Source organism: Anopheles nili, chromosome 3 (assembly GCF_943737925.1).
Source record: "Anopheles nili chromosome 3, idAnoNiliSN_F5_01, whole genome shotgun sequence".
NCBI lineage: Eukaryota > Metazoa > Arthropoda > Insecta > Diptera > Culicidae > Anopheles > Anopheles nili.
In genome coordinates, this window is record NC_071292.1 from 29,499,841 (window position 1) to 29,520,002 (window position 20,162).

General features: G+C 45.2%; 2 protein-coding genes and 1 long non-coding RNA gene across 4 annotated transcripts; 1 reads left to right on the plus strand and 2 right to left on the minus strand.

Moving 5' to 3' along the window:
- Positions 1–2,928, minus strand: LOC128725164 (uncharacterized). Its single transcript, XR_008410817.1, has 3 exons — positions 2,038–2,928; positions 336–479; positions 1–252 (listed from the first exon to the last, which is right to left on the minus strand). It is a non-coding gene; the product is annotated as an uncharacterized LOC128725164 (long non-coding RNA).
- A 1,559-nt stretch (positions 2,929–4,487) lies between these two features.
- On the plus strand, positions 4,488–7,339 carry LOC128727845 (DDB1- and CUL4-associated factor 11). Its single transcript, XM_053821792.1, has 8 exons — positions 4,488–4,675; positions 4,737–4,824; positions 4,909–5,329; positions 5,403–5,686; positions 5,859–6,093; positions 6,187–6,342; positions 6,418–6,524; positions 6,611–7,339. The coding sequence occupies exons 1-8, from the start codon at positions 4,488–4,490 to the stop codon at positions 6,968–6,970; spliced, it is 1,839 nt and encodes a 612-aa protein (XP_053677767.1). The 3' UTR covers positions 6,971–7,339.
- A 3,930-nt stretch (positions 7,340–11,269) lies between these two features.
- LOC128723505 (F-box/LRR-repeat protein 20) lies at positions 11,270–18,355 on the minus strand. Of its 2 annotated transcripts, none has more exons than XM_053817255.1 (10): positions 18,320–18,355; positions 13,305–13,412; positions 13,152–13,235; positions 12,811–13,083; positions 12,638–12,740; positions 12,230–12,315; positions 11,949–12,140; positions 11,784–11,885; positions 11,498–11,710; positions 11,270–11,377 (listed from the first exon to the last, which is right to left on the minus strand). In XM_053817255.1, exons 1-10 carry the CDS (start codon positions 18,353–18,355, stop codon positions 11,270–11,272), a joined length of 1,305 nt encoding a protein of 434 aa, XP_053673230.1. The 2 variants fall into 2 exon arrangements, with proteins under 2 accessions (XP_053673230.1, XP_053673229.1); XM_053817254.1 differs by lacking the exon at positions 18,320–18,355 and adding an exon at positions 14,760–14,987.
- Between the last annotated feature and the right edge of the window lie 1,807 nt (positions 18,356–20,162).

Here is a 20,162-nt window from a genome sequence, read left to right on the forward strand (position 1 = left end):
GATGCACGGAGGGGCGTTGTTGTTCAATTTTCTGTTGACATTTACCCACCCAAATTGTTTTTTTCTTCTCTCTGTACGCACGTACGACAATCTGCGATCGGGAGACAGCAGCACGGAACAGAAACGATCTGCTCACGATCGACAAACAATTCGCCGCCGTCGATGTGTTGGTGATTTCTCTCGCAACGCAATGGGACACGGCTGCTTGCACGTCGATAGAATCTCGATGCAATTATGCAACCCCGCTGACAGCTGATAGAAGAGAACAGATAGAGAGAAAGAGAGACAAGTAGTGGTAGGTGCACGCGCGGCCGGTTCAATCGGTGATTTTATACTTCTTTTTCTGTCAAATTGACTGCCTGTAGTTGTGCCTCCCCGTTTTTATGGGCATGTGAGCGAGCGACTCAGGGACGGGGATTATTCACAGCGCACTAATCGAAAATTCGGGACTGGTATACTTTTATGCCGCTTGAACTTGTCTGTAACGAACGAAAACACAAATATGTATCAATAATCCAATAAAGTGTACTCCGCATGTTTTAGCATAAACTGCAATCGTTAGTTTTCACACGAAAGCTGCAATCCCTAACGAATGCGTGACATGCAGCGTACTGTTTACAAGAATGCACTGCAGTGTACGGCAATTGTGTGTCAGTCAAATGTATAGACAAAACACTGCTGCAAACACTGAAGATGAATTTAGTGTAACCACACAGTTGGCTCTGACGGTGTGGATAAAGTTGCTCTTTTGTTTGGTAGGCTTACTTTTAGCGTTGGAAACTATGGGCGCATTGTAGAACGGGTTCTACATATCTGTTACTTTCTACTCGATGTTTCTATTTATTTTTGTTTCAGTTGAATTGTGTTGCGTATGGGCCATTTTTTTCTACGTATAAAACACAATAATATAAATAGGCCCTGTAGATTTTTATCATGATAGATTCCTCTGGAAGCTTAAAGTCAGTGACTATTAGAATGCAATGTATATCATCTGGTTGGTGTGGTTAATACCATTCAAAAGTGGTACTATTTTCCTCGCAATTTTCCCTCTTTGGTTCTCACTCTCACTCTACTGTATATACTTGCAGAGAACAGCCGCTCCGCTTTTACGCTCATATTTTATTTCTGTCCGATAGGGGCAACCCGCGACCTATACGACGACTGACTGACCACACAACAGTGGCAGTGGGGATCGTCGTCATTTTCGACGTTTTTGCTCTTGATTTTTCGTGCACTCGTAAACAACCGGCCACGATTCCTGTTCTTCCCTACTTGCCAATGAAAAATTGCCCTGCTCGCACCCATCTCCTTTTTTTTCTCGCTTTACCTTACTGATTCGATAGCTTCCTGCCCTTCCCGGTTCTGCCAATACTGTCCTTCGGCCAGGAGAAGGGGTGTTGGGAGGGCTCTTTCGTTTGGGACGTTGACAACGAATCGACGGCCTCGCAGACTTTACTGTAAGCGATGAACGATAGTTAAAGCTTCCCAGTTTTGAGCAACACCGCTGCGTGTGCTGAGTGCATCACCATCGTCGTGTATTGAAATTTCTATTTTGGGGACACTTTGCACGGATTTCGTGAGCGAACGAGCGACTGTGGTGAATGAATCCAGTGTCGTCGGGCTTGAACCGCGACGGTGGAAAAGAGAGAGAGAGAAAGGGACACACAGTCCGATTGTCAAATTTCTTCACCTCTCGCGGAGATCCCGTGCGTGCCTGGCTCTGTCCCAACGGGATGAATGGATTTACCCGCGATGATTTGATACTCGAACTGAAGCACAAAAAAGCAACGCAGTACATTCTCGCGGTTTTGCGGTTCTATTGACACGTAGGGGGTATATGAAAAGTGATCACGCGGTAGTAGAAAATATTTGGCACCAAACGGCTCCTCCCGTATCAATTTCTATCCCCCGTCAAACCCCTTTATTCGACATCCGTGAAAAAAGTCAACACGCAACGGTGCGGTGGTTGGTTGTTCTCCATTCATGGAGAGGCAACCTAATTGAGCTAAAAAAATACACACACACACACACACTTACCACTCATGTACACGCATCAATGCGCTGCTTTGGCACCAACCAGGTCGTCGGTGTGTGAACGACACCAAACTCGCGCGTTGGATGTTTGCGCAGTTTTGCAGTCGCGCGGATCAGGAATGAAGGAACTGGACGAAACTTCCGGATAATCCGCGGGAGCAGTCGAACGTTTGGATAGCGCGCTTTGGTGCACGAAGAAATTAATGACAACTTTTTCACGTTCTTCACTGGCCCGAGACGCTCGATTTTATTTTGTACAGCCCACTAGCCACGGGCGGAAGTGGCGATAGCGGTGGCAATGGCGTGCGTAGAGTAAGTGTCGCTACAATACGCGACTACCAACCGCAAGCTACTTCACCGCGCACCACACGGGAAGCTCGGAGCGATTTTTGTGCTCTGTTTCGGACTTCTTTTACGTCGTTTCCGATTCTTTGCGTTTTTTTTTCTTCTCACTTTTTGCTGCTTCTTCTACCTCGCTGTGCTGCTGACCGACACCGTCTTCTTCTTTTCCTGTCCTAGCAGGCGGTCGTCAGGCTACGGGAAACGCAACGAACACAAACCATCGCCACCCATTTATTTATTTCTTTTTTTTCCACACCAAAACGGCCGCATCGCCGCTCGCCACCCTTCACAGAACCACACTGGCTTCGTTGGACAACCGACCCCAAAAGAATTAATATTTGCCCACCGAAAAGGTGTGTGTTGTACCACTCGCAGAAGGAAACTTTTTTCGCCACCCTTATGCTCACTGGCCCCACCGCGGATACGCTAAATAACACCTTACGCTTACCCACAATCAGTCAATGTATCACTTGCGAATAACTTTCGCTCGATTAAACTACTATTTATCGTCGATTTTTGAGAAGGAAAAATACTTCACATATACTGGAGCCATTTCTCGACGATTATTGGCCATTTGCAAATATCGTTCTGACCGTTTGTACGTTTTTTCACCATCCTGTTGTTGCCAGAGGGTTCACTACTTCAATGGAGTGCTTCTTGAGGAATACCCAAATGCAGCATTTTATGTAGCGTACATCTTTACGATTTAGTGGTTACAATTATATTACATTGCCTGTATAAAAGCTATTCATTATAAAATAAGGATTTCGTTAATTTATAACCTTCCGCTTCTTTGTCTTAGACGAAAGAAACATGAGCTCCTACATCGTTAGAACACGAGGTTTATTACAGTGCAATGGATGATGCTTACCATTTATTACGACTTTCGCTACGACTATAGAATTTATCCAACCACTTCTTTCCATTCAATATGTAATGTAAGATGTTAGTACCAAAGACAAGCCGACACGGTATAACGCTGGGATGCGATAGGAAGCATTTTACCGTCGAAAACAATGCTTCATTAATGCGCAAAGAGTGAATTAGGAATATTTGTAAGTTGTCTGATCTAATTTTTCGCTTTAGAAACAGATGTACCGACTATTCCACAGACAGCACCGAAGACAAAATTAATCATTGGCACAATTGTAGCTGTATCTATGCAGATCCATTCTACAAAATATTTATGCGATTTTAAGCTATATGATATTTTATGATAGATAACTTTCATACGTCTTCTGCAATGTTCAGTAAACATATGTTTGGAAATCACTTGCATTAACGAATCCTTTAAACTATTGACAACGAGGTAACGGTTGCCAAACCGAGCACTTTGTAATATTGTAATGTTCCGCTGTCAAAACAATACGCTCGACCCGACCTCTCAGTTTATGATCTTTAACCAACTGCGTCGAAAACTTTCTTAGATTATATTACATCCAATTTTGAGTATTTTCTGTTGTATTTACCTTCATCAAGTGAATGTTAATGTAGACATGTATAAAGTTATTTGTGCAATACGTAAATAGTTACCAAAAGAACTGCTTACTCTTTACGCCCCAAAAATTCAATTAAAGAATAATTTCACAAAAGAGCAAAACACAAAGAAGATAGCAAACGAAAATAATTTTCGAGAAATTACTTCTTTAAGATTTTGTGCTTTATGTGTATGATAGAGAATACGTTACTTGTTGCCGAAAGCTTACGAGTAATATTGTCGTTTTGTACCAGCAACCTTTCTCAGACTCGAACGTCCTTCGAAGGACGTATGTGTTGATATAAGGTATGAGTAACATCTAATCGCAACCATGACACAGTCACAAAACTTATCGCAACAAGCTGATGTGTAATGATGTTTTTTTTCTAATCATTTGTTTTAGGATAACCATCCTCGTGTCGTACGGTGTCAAACGTGCGCGCTTCAGGACGTGTATTGCTCAACATTGCGTTTGCTGATACGTACCATACACGATATCACAACCAATAAGCGACCAGCTGATCGATAGTGTGAATCGTTCCATATCATCGGAACACAGATATTTAGGATAAGAGCTTCGTAAATTGTATGCCAGAAGCAGGATCAGCAGCTGATTTATACCAATTCAGGCTTAATGGGTAACACAACCTTACGCAGTACGTTCCTGAGAACTATGAGCGAATTAGAAAGTAGTGGCGACGATGATTTCAGTGAATACGCTCTGCTGCACGAGCGGGTGCTCAACGATATACAGCTACCCTCAGATGAGGATGACACGACCGAAAATGAATTTGCCTCGATTTTACGCCATTTAATAAATAGGTGAGGTTAAGAACCCGCTTTGAGTTCGAGGTTATATTCATGAAACGTTTACCGTTTCCAGTGGCGAAATTATGGTGCTCAACCATGAGAACTCTATACACCATCCGCTGCCGGTCATCAAGAAAAAGCCAAACCTGGACAAACTAAAGGTGGGTTGATAGCATAACGAATGTTGCAATGTGTAAATGGCCAACGACACTTTTTAATGCGCTGTTTGGTTTGATATTCTGCAGAAGAATGACGTCTACCATTACACTAAAAGTGCCTCCGGGCTAACATCGATGGATTCCTCAAAAAAGGATGGATCGTTTTCGTTGGTGCGCATGATTGGCGATCGGCAGCGTGGTTTAGGCAAGCGCAAGGGCTCCTTCATGCGGAGCGATCTCTGCCGTATCAACAATCTTTACCGGCCGAATGTTTGCACCGAAACGGTTGACATGTGCGACACGAAGGTGTTCTGCGGGCGGTACACTAGCAACGGCGATCGGTTTGTGACTGCCAGCCAGGACACGCTGGTGCGGGTGTACGATTCATCACGCAACAAGTATCGTCTCTTGCGCACGCTCGATACGAAACACGTTTCCTGGTCGATCCTGGACATCGACTTTAGCCCGGACGGGAACTCATTCGTTTACAGTACCTGGGCCGATGCACGTCAGTACATGCCGTCTGTGTCAGCACATGCGATTTGTCTTACTGTTCTTATCCTTCTCTCTTTGCCAACCAGTGTTCATCTCCAGTCTGGATCGCGACGTGTCGGATCCCATTCATAGCCTTTTCCTGCAACCGAACAACCAGAAGTTGGGCGTATTCACCGTACGGTATTCGAGCTGCGGCAATCACGTCCTGTGCGGAGCAAACGATGGCAGCTTGTACGTGTACGATCTGACGGCAAACCGTCGTACGCTGGTAGCACCAGTTGCGCGGGTCGACATGGACGTGAACTCCGTCGGCTTTGTCGACGAAACGTCGAACATATTCTTCAGTGGTAGTGACGACGGCATGATTAAGGTACGACATTATCACTGAAAAACTTTGGGAGGATATAATTGTTAGACTGGGTGATAACTGAGGAAAGCTTTTAGTTAGATTAGCGTGAAAACCGCAACATCAGAGGGCAGTTTCCCGTAACATATAACAGCAACAGCGTTAATCATGCCACTTTCTCCCGCTTTTATGCTAGCTTTGGGATCGTCGGTGTCTGAACGAGTCGAACACAGAAGCAGTTGGCAAGCTGATCGGACATTACGACGGCATAACATACATCGATTCGCGCAATGACGGTCGGTACATCATTTCGAACTCAAAGGACCAGAGCATCAAGATGTGGGATTTGCGCAAGATGTCTCCCTCGAACGCGCGGCCTGAACCATTACAGCACAACTGGGACTACCGTTGGGACGATGTACCAAAGCGCTGTAAGTGTCGCTGTAGACGAGCGATGTTTCGATGATTTTTTACATTTAATTTTGCTTGAATTCGCACGATAATCACCCCGTTTCTCTTCCTAGTCTTTAACGCAACGAAACAAATGATCGCTGACACTAGTATCATGACGTACCGAGGCCACAAGGTGCAGAAGAGTTTGATCCGGGCGAGATTTTCGCCCGCAGAAACGACCGGCCAGCGCTACATCTACACAGGCTGTGGCACAGGACGCTTGATAGGTAAGGATTTTGGTGGTGTGCTAACAAAGGTGTAACGTGCAATAATTGGTTGCAATCCGTTAATTCTCCTTCCAGTCTACGACGTGCTGACCGGTGCAATTGTAGAAGCGATCGCCAGCCATTACGATATTGTGCGAGACGTCGCCTGGCATCCTTCTCGGACGGAAATTGTCACCTGTTCGGTGAGTACTCGCTTTGGTTTAAAAGTACGAGCTTCGATTACTGAAATTTCATTCTCCGCTTGCCGCTTTATCGTTTCTTATTTCAGTGGGATTGCACCGTACATCGGCATTTGTATTGTAGCCCGGCCGAGAAGCAGGAGCATAAAGAAGCGATGCAGGGCCTGAAAAGTCGATTGAAAACGAGATTCTCCGACGACGATGATACGGATGATGATGAAGGCAGGCAAGAATCGCGACCGTTGCGACGTTCTAGGAGGTTGGCTGAACGAAATAATTCTGGTGGTGCCGGTGGCAGCAGTACCAGTAGTGCCAGCGGCAGCAATAGCACGAATAACTCCACCATCAACACCCGGGCCACATCGCGGGCGAGCAGAAGCAGCCGCAATTCCACCCGGTCCCGCAGCTTGTCAATGACTATGCGTTCCTCCACGAGAAGACACTCATGAGGAGAAAAACGTATCATTGCTTGTTAGCAAGCTCGTATGGTGCGAGAACTACGCCGAGGAGGTAGTGTTGCTTTAATTGCTTCCAAATTCCTCCTTCCGTAGAAGGGATTGTAAAGAGCAGAGTTTATCACATGGGCAAAGGGTTCTCGGTTCGAGCACGTCCGAGTGCTCCTCGGTAAAGTGTTGAGCATAATGATAAGAAGCGTTTGAAAAGGGATAGTTGACAAGTGTAACAATATCCCCTGCAAACAGATTTTGCCTTTCGGCTACATGAATCAATACAAATATGTGCAAGATTGGCAAGGTCTCAACTAATGGCAGGCTAAAATAGCACACCAGTGTTGAGCGAATAAAGAAGTAACAAAATATTCAAAAGCATTCAGATATGCCGGAAATGTGATAGCACATTTGTATGAAATTGGACTGCGAGTGTCTAGCCAGTTCTTCGCAAATCCACTATGATATTGATATTTACCAAAATATGCCGCTGCCTACGGATTCCATCATCTGAATCGACGTTGGCGATTATCGCCAAACACGTTTCTCTATGGCTTGCCGATGAAGGAGCATACTGTCGTAAAGCGACTATCTATACACATTCACTAAGCCCGGTTTATGTAGGTAATTAAGATAATGCATGTTTTTTTGGTTTGTTATGGTGTTTCTTGAGTTTTTTTCATATTTCTTCTTTGTTCTGTGTTTCTTGTGTTTTTTTTCATATTTTTTTCGATTGTCAGCCACTTATTACGGAGACGATAAAAAAAGTCTATCACAAGCGACAAATCACAAAAAAGAGACAAGAGCTATTAAGAAACTAATGTCCTGATTAGGCAATGTTGTCTATGCTAATTCTATCCATTCTACCAAGCAGTCTTATGTTTGTTGTTCAGTTTTGTATTTTTTGTTCATATTAAAAAAAAACTCGTATAGAAACCGCCTACCCAGGGACTTCACGAGAAATTCATTTGCACGATGAAAGATACATGATAAGAAAAGATCAAACAACGCTAGAATGATAAAAAATACGGAAGCATATATTAACCATTATATGTACATTTTAACTAACGTTATTCGATGGACTGATTTTCTATTCTAGAAGCGGCAGATGTAATTCAGGATGTAGTAAAAAAAACAAAAAGGGTCGTATATCTGTTTCAGTAAAGTCGAATAAAACTACAAACAAAAACAATACAAAACCACACGCTTATGCTGTTTGACGGGTCTTCTTTTTTTTATTAATCCCTATACAGTTTCTCAAAACATCGCCACAAATGATACGATAAATCCACTGCGCCTGGTCCTCTGCGATCGGGGACCCAAATGGGCTGCGATATCTGCAAGCGCCTTTTCGAATCTCTTTTGCCATTTCCTTTTCAAAATTCTCCCGTGATAGCGTGTATGACGATAATGACGTAGATTATTCTTAGTTACGATTCAGTATGCGACTAATGCGTGTATTGAAATGGCAATGTACGGTGTACGGGAGTCACGTACGTTGGCGAGTTAATGTAAGCCTTTCCCTCTAGCGACCTATCTATTATTTATCAGACATGTGTCTTCGTTGAAGTGCTATTGGCAAACGATAAACCGATAGTGTAAGGACAAATCGAAATCTAATACAGGATGTCGGCTATTGAAGTCACTTAAAGCTGTTTTCCGCGATTTCCTTTCACTTATTACTGGACTAATGCACAATGACCGCTACCTTACGCTTGTCATGAAACATTACAATCATGAATAATGATAAAAAAGAAAGCCTAGCCAATGGTAAAAATGCAAATCAAGGTGTGAGGGAATCCTTATTATAGGCTTACTTCTCTCGTAAGTTTAACAGCACACTCGAATAAAAGGAAAAGTGTGCATTAATAGTGCCATTTTTTTTCTCTCACAAAAAAGCACTGGTCGCATTGGTCGATTACACCTAGCCCTGCTGTGCTGTGTGGGGAAAGTCGCACGTACAGAAAATCCTTACACATTGATTTCAAATACGCGCTACGTTTACGATCACAAACAGTGTTCATGCCTTTTCACACCCGTTACTGCTCGCGTGTGTAATGTATAAGTATAAAATATGTTTATGTAAAGATCACAATCAAATTTAACGTTGCACTGTTCCCGCCCATCCTCCCACCATTTCTCCCACGCTGATCATCTATGCATTTACTGATTACGATAATAATGATAGCAATGAAGTGTTTGCAATGAAATTTGACCTTTCACCTTTCGTCGTCTGTCTAAAACCTTCCGTACAAAATTCACTAGTCCATTTCACCATACCGAGATTAAAGCATTCAAACGTGCGCGTTTCCGGCAGAAACACGTTAACGGAACCCCTGTAACGGAGGCCGATCTCGTACATTGTGTTCTGTAATATTTGAGTCCCTGCGAACCGGCCGCAGTGATACAAAAAAAGATCCTTGCATCTCGGTATCCGCACGCCACCCTAGTTCGTCTTTCTCTCTCTCTCTCTCTCTCTCTCTCTCTTATTATCGATTTATATTTTTATTTCTGATCTTATCACATTCTGTATTTCAAACTCACGCGCTTTCCAAAACAAGCCAATGGTGGGTGGAGGATTTAAAGGGTGATTGGTGGAAGAAATTGTAGAACTTAGCGACGAAGGCAAGACAGTTCATCCTCGAATCGAAACCACCGAACGTACAGATTGTTCGTTACAGCTTTTGGTCCTTGATTCAAGTTAATCTATATCTACAATCTCTGGCACTTGCTCCATACAGAGCAACAATAAAATAGCGAATTTGCTTGTCAATGCAGATACTGACTCGTCAGTAAAAAAGCAATTAGAATTTAGAGTGAGTTGCAGAATTGAAGTTACTTTCGAAACAATCGTTTTCCATTCTTTATCATTTATCGTGCAGGTTGTTCCAGTTTTTCACTACTACCAGCGAGAGAAAGAGAGCTACATATTTGTGCGTTTCTCTTGCGAAAACGGAAGCGAACCAAGCACTGCCGGATCCGCAACCAAAAACTTACGCTAATGGTTGCTCCAACATTACGTTCTGTTTCCTTTCTTTAAGATACTGTTCAACTTTTGGCCTTTTTTTGTTGTGGGTTTTCGAACTCTTGTTTTCCTCCTGCCATATCACCCCTCCGATCCTTGCCACCTCTTGCGCGATCTATCGTATGCAAAATATTACCTCGCTTCAACTTCTATATCGCTACTCTTAACATGAAATTCCCCACCCTTACAACATTGAGTACAAAAGCTTATGTGCTACATAGCGCGCCCGAACAGATCATCGTTCCCGTCGTTTTGCTTCGTTCGATCGATGATGAGCATTGTAAGGAGTTTTTTCTTTCCTTATCTCCGTAATTGTTACTTATTTGATTACCTAATTGATGGCTTACTACATGCGCATGTGTGTGTGTTTGTGTTCATGTGTTTCTCACGAGTCTTCATTAACGTACATTTTAAAGTTTCTTGTTAGAGGCTGATATATGATAGCTGCATAAAATGATCGTGAACGTATGGTTCACTTCTTTCTTCCTGGCCCCGCCACGAAGCTGCTGGGGTGGTTTTGTGTCTCAGTCCAAACTAACACACTGGGGGGCTGATGAATTTCACCCTATCGCAGGTTCGCCCACAGTTCTGCTATAATTTGAACACACTATGTGTTTGCTTACGCCATAATTTTCCTTAGCGCCATTTTCTTTCCCGTCCCACCACACATACAGGGTTAACGATTAATTTTCATATATTTGGTGTGTAATCATGTGTCGACTGTGAACTCGTTTCGTGTCGCTCGTGCAACGAAACGCATATGGCTTATGCATTTGAAACAGGATAAACGTTCCAATTTCATAGACAACGAGCAATTTCTGCTACAAAAGGGCGAATGTAGCATAATTCACATGTTCTGTGTTTCTTCCTTGCTCTCTCTCTCTGTCCAAAAAATGTCCCAATCGACATGTCCGGATACACCAACCAGAAACAGTCATGCTTTATTTGCATGCACAGGGATTTCAGTGCATCGTCGTGTTGCTGTGCATATCATAAGCAATACAGTTTTGAGTGGTTTTCATCAGTCCAGGTCTGCCGGCAGTCAGCTGCTACAGACCCCTAGGTGCCGACTTTCTCTTTGTTTAGCTTTTCATTTCCGTTTTAATGTCGCATCCATTTATGATAGACCGATCCCAGTGTTCCTCATGATCATGTGTTCGCGTGTATGCATGTAAAGATGTGTGTACGTGGGATTATGTATACTATGGTTACAAGTATAAATATCAGTCGTCTCTGCTCCTACAGAGCACTTTTCTGGCTAAGCCAATCGCCTGATCTCAGAGAATCTCACAACAGCGGCAGTACCTCGGGCGCGGTCCATTCATCGTTGGTGGCGGTGTAACCGGTGCGAAGTAAGCGTGTACCTTAATATTTGGAAGGTGATTCTGAGGAAAAAGAGAACGAAAAAGGTACGATTAAACATGATTCAACAGGAGAAAATCCTACTGAGCTAGAAGTCAAATAAAACCACATCCGCCCAGACGCCAATAGCAAGGATTACTCACCCGTAAACGACGTATAGCGTTACGCGAGATGAGTTGGCAGTCGTACAGCTCTATCCGCTGCAGATTGTGACAGGTTATTAGATGCTCCAGCGTAGCGTCTGTGATCAGTGGGCAATTATCCAGCTCGAGCACGGAAAGGCTTTCGGCGGCGCAGCCACCACCGGCCAGCTGCCTGATACCCTCATCCGTTATCAGTTCGCAATGCGATAAAGTCTAGTGTAGAAAGGAAAATAAACCGGGTGAATATTTTTGACGGCATGTTAACAGCGTCCAAACACTGCATTACCAATTTCTCCAGACTAGGACATCCTAAGGCCAGATTCTGCAGTGTCGCATCCGTAATGAGACTACACTCCTCCAGATCCATTCGCTCCAGATATTTACAATTCTAGAAATCGATGTAAAATATGTTTAGTAAAAGGGAAACATTGGGGGCTTCTTTCGTTCACACCTTAGCCAGAGCGATAAAACCGCTATCGGTGAATTGTGCACAGCCGGCAACTTCGAGCGTGTTGAGATACTGATTATGCATCGCAAGGGCAGTGAGAGACTGATCGGTAAGCTCGGTGCACTTGGACACGCACAGCTGCTTCAGATTGCAGCATTTTTCGGCGATCTTCGATATTGCTGCATCCGTTATGCTCTGCAAGCGAAACAATTGTATGTAAAAATAAGGACGTTAACAGGCACTCAATCACCAGAACAGGTGCACACAATCGGACTTGCACTTACATCACAACTATGTAGATTTAAAACCTCTATTCCGGGACAGTACAAAGCGAGCGCGATGACGGCTCGATCATTCACCAGTTTGCACCCTGCAACCGGAAAGGAAGACGAAAGCGAAAGATAAACGATAAGTTGTACAAACATTCCCCTTCTAACCAGCGACGGTTTGCTGTCTGATACATTGCTAGTCGTGCGTGTTGTTAAGCCAAACAACTGGTTATCAACACGCCAACACCGGAGTTTGTACGTTGCCGCTTGTGTGCTTCAAAGATAATATTAATATCTGCTTACAGAGAAATATCTATTGTGTGCACTTTGAAAGGAGCACGATAGTGTTAATCGCTCACAATGTATTCCTGATTTTGAGCAAAAATGTTACTCTACTCACTATAATTATGTGAGTCATCATACCTTTACTGCTAAACTTTTTAATCTTATTGCATCCCCTTGCGAGCGCCTCGACGCCATTCTCTGTGATGAAACTGCACCATGACACGTTGATTTCCGCTAAGTTCTGCAATAAAAAAACAAGTCATAAAAGGCCATTTACCGCTGGGTACGGTTTGCAGGATTGCTTTAGTTACCGGACACCCGTCGGAGAGTGCCTTAAGGCTGCTGTCGGATATCTGTGAGCACGATTCTAGATTGATCTCGGTCAGCTTGGCACAGTTCTTGCTCAGTTGCTGTATGGCAATGTCACTGATCTTCTTGCACTCGGCCAGATCCAGGTGCTCGATGTTGGGGCAGTAATTGGCGAGGGTTCGAATCGATTGGTTACCGACCGATTGGCAGCCACGCAGCCGCAAATACTTCAGGAAACCACCGCACCGCTGGGAAATGTTTTCAATCACCGGACCCTTATGAAAAAAGTTGACGCATGATAAAGGATAACGAAATATAACGTATACGGGGAGTCCATCCCTACCTCTATGTCACGCTGGAAATCGAATAGGTCAATCTTCTGCCAGTTGGATCCGTCCAATGCAAGCATGTTCCAATATCGGGACACCTGTAATGTACCAAACAGAAGGCATTATTTAAAAGACTACGAGCCACGGGGATATTTTAGTTCACTTACCTGTCCACATCGGCAAAGCGACGTAACGTCTAGATATGATAAAATGCGGAGTAAAATTTCCTTTGGTAGTTTCCGTGAGATCTCATCATCCGGGATCATGCATGATTTCTTAAACAAAATAGAAAAAAAAATCAATAAAAATTATCAATAGACTAAATAAAGACATATTTAAATATACATTTGAAATAGTTCACAATCGATGTATTGTTGTTCTGTAGCATGAATCGAGAGAATTTTTCTATTATTTTGATTTCTAAAAGTTTACACTATGAACATTTCTTATAGTTGTTGGCAAATATATTATTTCCTTGTAGATAAATTCCAACTTTCGTCTAAAAGATGGTTCATTTGAATAACATATAATTAAACTCGAATAGTTTAAGCTACCATCCAGTAATTTTTACATTTAAACAATAAAATTTTAAGCACCGAATTTCGTAAAACTCACTAGTTTCATGTTGAATACGTTAAAATGCCTTACTTCTCCCCACTCATTTTAAATTCCGCTTGTAATTCGTGTACAAATAGCACCCCGCCTTTTATTGGCCATTTTGATGAAAGGTTAATGAAGATCGCCAACATTTCCGAAAACCGCATCATCGACCACTCGAGGAGGAGCAATTTAAACGATTAGGGGGGAGGTTGGGGGACCACCGCACGCGGACCTTAAGCGGGCCAAGTAAAGGAGCATTACCGGAGGTCAAGGTTTACACTAACGCGGGCAAACAGAGGGGGCGAGAAATGCAACCTCCCGATATAGCGCACGGTCACGAACATTTCGGGTTGGAGTGTAAAATTTCGGGCCCGAGTCGATGTGGAGTACGTGTTGACCTAGGTCAGCTCTTCCCTTGGGCTTTACTCCAAACGTGGTTGAGATTATCGAGGTTACTCAGACGGAGGACGTCTAGAACGTAATGTATATATGCATAAATAAAACGAAATGGATTCTCGAAAGATGAACGCCTTCTTGTTTGGGGCATTTTGGAGAAGAGGTACAAATTTTGGAAACTTTATTTTTGGATGCATTTAAAATCGAACTGAGTCGGAATTTGTTTAGAACCTAGCAACGTTCGTATGTATGCTTTTAATAACACCATTTTTGGATGCATTTAAAATGGAACTGAACTTGAATTTGTTGAGAATCCAATAAAGCTCGTATGTATATTAATAAAAAGGACGAAACTTCGAAAGCATTGGTTCTGCATGCCGGACGGACGGACAACGTAAATGGTAAAATGAAAAACATATTTACGATTTCAACATAACGTGATACCCGTGAATGAAACCGTCACAAAGACTGTCTGGAATAAAGCATAAATGTCCAGTGCTTAATGGTGGGATTTTGGTAAAATGGCAATGCAGTTGAACTGAGACAAATACAAAATCCAAACTAAACTCGCTATTATCGACATCCGGGGTATGAAGGGTTTCAATATCCATGTCCTGGTTGCAAACCTGATGCTGCACGCGACGGCTATAGACTTCAATGCTTCGTTGGCTTTGATACTGTTCCTGGTACTGATGGTATTGTTGCTGCTGCTGCTGCTGCTGATAATACTGAAGATGTTGCTGCTGTTGCTGCATTCCTCGACCACCGTTTCCATGGTGATGATGGTGATGATGATGGTGATAATGATGGTGATGATTATGATGTGAATAATGGCTCGGATGGTAACGGTTCATCGCTAGACGGACTTTCGCACGAAACAGAACGCAATTACTTGAAGCTGAGTTTTCGAACGTTTTCCCACTCGTTTGGGAGAGCTTGCGGCTGTGCACTTGGTGTACCGTAAATTCCACCCGAGAAGAAGTGTAAACTGTTTCACAGAAAATTCAACACGACCAGACACACAAGACAGATCGTTCTTACACCGCACCACACGGAACACTGAGCGGAATGAAATCAGGAAAGCTCTTTGACAAGCGCTTCGGCAAGGATTCTACTCCAGCGAGGATCTTCTTTGTCTGACCCCGCCAGCAGGGAAGCAGAAATGGTCTGCGAACGTTCCGAACACTCTCCACGGTGGCGTCGAGACACGGGCACGAAATAAGGACGCACACCCCCCCTGCGAGGACCAAGACCCAGACCGAGAAACCGAGAAGAAATGAGGGCAGCCCCACGCATTCGCAACGCTACGAAACCTAATCCGACCGACAGAAAGAGGAAGGTGGGGGGGGGGGGGGGAGTTCAGTAAGGACGAGAGTAGAGATGATCAAGGCACTCCACATCTCCACGTCTCTCTGCCTGGAAAAAGGACCTTCCTTGCAACGTCGCTTTCTGAATGAGAGTTTCACACAGCGATGGCAGGACTCACGCCGAGGACTGAGCCGAGGGAAAAGGATGCAGGACGTCGAAGCGCGCAAAAGCATGCCAGTTGGCGAATGTACACAAAGAGAACCGAACCGAAGCAGCACCAGCAGCAGCAGCAGCCGAAGGATACCTTTTCTCGGGTCTTCATCCTCCGGCCACCCAGCAGGAGCAGGAATATTGCTGCCACGTCTGGATTGGCGCGCGCCAACGAAAGGAACCCGAGCCGAATTACGACGAACCAGCGAACCGAGGACGGATTTTTGGGACACACAAGTGGTCGCGGCGGTGTTCGATACCATCGGAAGGCAAGCGACGTGTCCTGCCCAACACAAAAAGCACTCCCGGGGCAGCCAGACGCCCAGGATCCGGTAAATAAAAACAGTCGGTCTCGGTTTCGCTGGAGAAGCACCAACCAGACGGCAGACAGACGGACAGACCCGTGTAGGTGTGTGCGTTGTCTGTCCTGAGACGGAAAGATCCGGCATCGTGACACGCCCGTTATTGGCGTCCGTGTGATTAGCTTCATGACGACGTTGGTGTGGCGTGTATGCAACAGTCGTCCTTTCTGATGCACCAGGAAGTGCAACCATTTTGAATTCCATCCATCGTTTAATATCTGGGGCCCGTCTCTTGGGGGTGGTTTGCAAATTGCTACAACATAAAGGAGGCACATGAGTTGTTAGGAATGATATAAAAAAATCCACATAACCGTCCCATTTTAATCTCTCATTCATAACAGCAACGAATTAGCCGAGAGGTCGCATAAAACAAATCTCTTCTCAGGCACTTGCCTTGCGCAGGTCATCCTCTTTATTGTCTGGCCATTGTCCACAGCCGAGAGGGATGAAAACAACGAGGTGATTCGAATGGTGAAACGAAAAACGAAGTCACACACTTTACAAGGCGCATGTTTTCCCTCTGACGATGATGAAAGCACAACCGACCACGTTGTCTAGAACGGTTAGGTTGTATGAAGAATGGCAATATTTTCACAACCGTTTTACTTGCTTTTTTCTTCCATTTTCAGTTTTCGTTCTATAGCTTTGCTTTGCCTGCAAAAAAAGGCACAATTTCCAAAAGTTTCTGAAGCGAAAAGTTTTCTGTCTACACGCGGGTCACATAAAAAAAAGTGCTCTCATTTTAAGGATGCTATCTTGCAACAAGGCATCCATATTTTCACCCACCGTTCTGTGTTCTCACCCCTCATGCTGCTGCTTTCCAAGCTTTGCGTTCCGTTTGGGGAGGGAACGATTCTTACTTGACCTAAATTCTGTTCCTCGTCGCATCCTCTCGCCACCCCGAAAGCCGTCCGCATGGCCGCGTTATCTGCACACCCCGGGAGTGCATCCCTTTCGGGCAGGCAAGAGGGCAAAAGGGAAATTTTGTTTACTTTTCGAAACTGCGCACCGTGCGCTGCCGAATACCCTCACTAATGGTGTCAATGTTGCCCCCTTCGCTATTAAACTCAGTGCTTTAAGCAACCTCACTGGCCTCGACCAGGACGAACGGAAAACGGAAACAGCTCCCGCAGGATTAAGGCTATCTTCCAACTGTTTTTTTTTTTAATCTTTTCACGGACTAAGGACCCCCAGAGAGCAGAGCAGAGTGGACGAGCTTGGAGGCTTATCGTACTTTCTCCTTCAACGAGACACCTTCCACTGTGTGATAAGACGGGAGGGAGACTGAACAACACACGGGGGGCAAGGTTTTGGTGCTGACGTTTTTATAATGTTTACGGGGGGTTGTTACGGTTGCTGCCCCCTTATACACCCTCCAGCCGGGGGTGCGATTTGTTGACCTACATTCCGCGGACGCGATAATGTAAACGACGGATCCCAAGTGGTGGTAAGATGGGAGGTTGTGAGGGGTGGGGGGGAATACGGCGGGAAATGCAACACGGCGGGGGGGGGGAGAGGGATCCGGGTTAACGCAAGTGCATCGAAAAGCAATTCGTGATATTTCGTCGTAGCTCCAGCAAAGCAGAATTGTGCCTTTGCTGTTTTTCGGTTTTCCAATTACTTCATTTTTAAAGCTTCAGCAAAGAATAGTCCACAATTCACGGTGATCTAATGTTGGGATCATTTCGCTGTCGTTCTCGAGCAGCTTCCAAAAACCGCATGATTTAAAGAAAGGACACACAGGCAACCCCACCAGAAAGGATCATGCAGTTGCTTCTTCCGTACGTTCAATAACATTCGTTATTGCATTGCATAGTCCCGTTCAAGATGGTACGTCTTGAGTATCCTTGAGAAGACAATGAAAGCAATCTAAAGCACGGCCATCCTTTTCCTCGATCGCACATCCGGGTCTCGATGGAGGCACCCATGCAGGGAGAAAAAAGATTGTACACATCCTTCGTTATGCAACGACTTAGCAACCGTATTCCGCCAAAATGGTTCGAAAGTATCGTTTCCGCCTTCTTAACTGCGGTGGCATTAGACGCGTGTCCCAGAACGTAGTTCCTAGCATTCGTTGGACCGTTGGAAACAGGTGCGATTTCTTCTCGTATCCTGCCATTGCGTGTCGCGACGTTGCGCGATGGTTTCCATCCCTAATTAACTCCCAAAATGCCAACGCACCCACCGACCGGCGACTCATGTTATATTATTCTTTTTACCGCAAAAAGGTCTCACCTTTCCGTCGGGGAGGTGGTGCCTAAAAATACGCTTTAAACCTTAAAAAAAAAAGATCACCACACGCTTACCTCGAAACGGTTCCGGACCAGCTGACTGTGGTGCATCTTGTCGTTCGGCTCCTTCCCGGAGCCCTTTTCACGTTCACCGTTTCGTGCCGTCATCGCTAGCCCGGCCCCTGCCTGCCTGCCAGCTGCTGCAACCGTCTTCCGGAGAGCTCCAAGCTTTCGAAGGGTGGAAGAAGTTCGATCGATCCCGGCTGGTTGTGGCGTGTTGCAGCAACTGGTGAAATAGGCCCACTTTGGGAAACACACGCAACCGATGGTGATTAGGACGCTACGCACTTCACTAAACACACGTCCGTCGTGTAATCACAAAACCACTAAGAAGAAGGGCGGCCAGTAAAGGCGGCTTGGGAAGTTAATCCGCGGCTTGCAGCTGAGACGGTGCTACGATGGGGTTGAGTTCCCTCTTCCAGTGTGAGCTTTTCAGCAGTGTGGAGTGACACAACAAGGGGGAAGGGTAGAGATGTGCTCCAATAATTGAGAACGCACACGAACAGCTCGCTATGGATGTGCCAGAGTGGGAGGGGGGGATGTAAGCGGCACGGACAGATGGGCGGCAGAGGGTTTGGAACAGAGGGACCGTGTCTACACGGTATCGACGGCCCCCGGAGCACTTTCCTTTGTTTGTTGCGGTCCGGCTGGATGATGCATGCGCAGCACACGCACACACTGGATGCACAGTTACACTCTTGAACCCGCGTGCATATATATTGCGTTTGAGCTAGAAGTTCACTGCATGGCGAACTGCATACGATCGGATACACGACGCACGCATCGATGTGTTTCGATTTTCAGCCCGGTGTTGGATTCGATCGCACTTTTTCACTAAATACTGGCTTTTTTTCCCTCGCTGGAGCGTTTGCTTTCGTATATCTGCCTGAAAAACACACAACAGAATAAACATCAGCACGGGCCAAGACCGCAGAACAGGTTGGTGTGGCTGTCAAAACAAAGCAGAAAAAATCTAGTGTTTTCTTGTGTCCATTCGATGCACCGAATCGACTAGGGGTCCTTTCTTGCAGTCGGAGCTCTAGGTTTTTAATGCACACGAATGACTGTTTCCTCCTTTCAGACACCTCGAACATGTACGTCACCTTTGTGCACCACCCACCGGGGGGTGGTAAACACACGCGCACGGTTCGTGATACCGAATGGGGAAGTCCGAAAAGCTGACACCACCGTCACGACAGTTTCTCGGAGGGTTCTGGCCACTTTTCACCACCTAGCGGATACGATTGAATTCGAATTGCGACCGAGCAAGGCCTCTGGGTCCGTGGATAGGCCGGGATTTGAGCAAAACTAAGCACGCACACACGCACGGGCAAGGGGAGCTCCGAGAATGTGTGCTATTTGTTCCGATGAATCGCGCGATCTGCAGAGCCACCCCACGGCCGGTCTGGGGCCAGAGCAATTATTGGGGTATTCTTGATTCAATATGGCGACGGTTGACTTTGTTCCTGTCTGTTTTGTTCTCCGAGGTATGCTGTTGAGTGGCCGTCGGCATGCCGCAGCCTGCTGTGTTGTTGGTTTGTTGGGCAGTTATTGTTTTTACCGTATGTGCGATTTATTTGTGTGGAAGCGCCCTTCTTATTTCACTCTCGCTCTCTTGGGTAGCGTACACGGCGATGTGCTTTTGCGTTGTTGCGTGAGACGATACGCGTCTTTACTATCACTCATTCTCTTTCGAACCCATCGGACGGAGAAGGATTACTGGCCAAAAGGAATGGCCAATTTACGTCCGCATGTTATCGTTCAAAAAGAAGATTACGGAAATTGGGCATTACTAGTATTGGCGCAAATATCGCAAATGCATTCTACTGAGCAGTTGCACGCTTCGTGAAATTCTTCA

Bases quoted from the DNA above. Each gene is read 5' to 3' on its own strand.
- LOC128727845 (XM_053821792.1), top strand. From the start codon at position 4,488: ATGGGTAACACAACCTTACGCAGTACGTTCCTGAGAACTATGAGCGAA. The intron at 4,825-4,908 runs GTGGGTTGATAG...GATATTCTGCAG, and splicing joins CAAACCTGGACAAACTAAAG to AAGAATGACGTCTACCATTA. The intron at 5,330-5,402 runs GTCAGTACATGC...TTTGCCAACCAG, and splicing joins CAGTACCTGGGCCGATGCAC to TGTTCATCTCCAGTCTGGAT.
- LOC128723505 (XM_053817254.1), bottom strand. From the start codon at position 14,987: ATGAACCGTTACCATCCGAGCCATTATTCACATCATAATCATCACCAT. The intron at 13,084-13,151 runs GTAGGGATGGAC...TTTTTTCATAAG, and splicing joins ATTTCCAGCGTGACATAGAG to GGTCCGGTGATTGAAAACAT. The intron at 12,316-12,637 runs GTATGATGACTC...TTCCGGTTGCAG, and splicing joins TAAAAAGTTTAGCAGTAAAG to GGTGCAAACTGGTGAATGAT.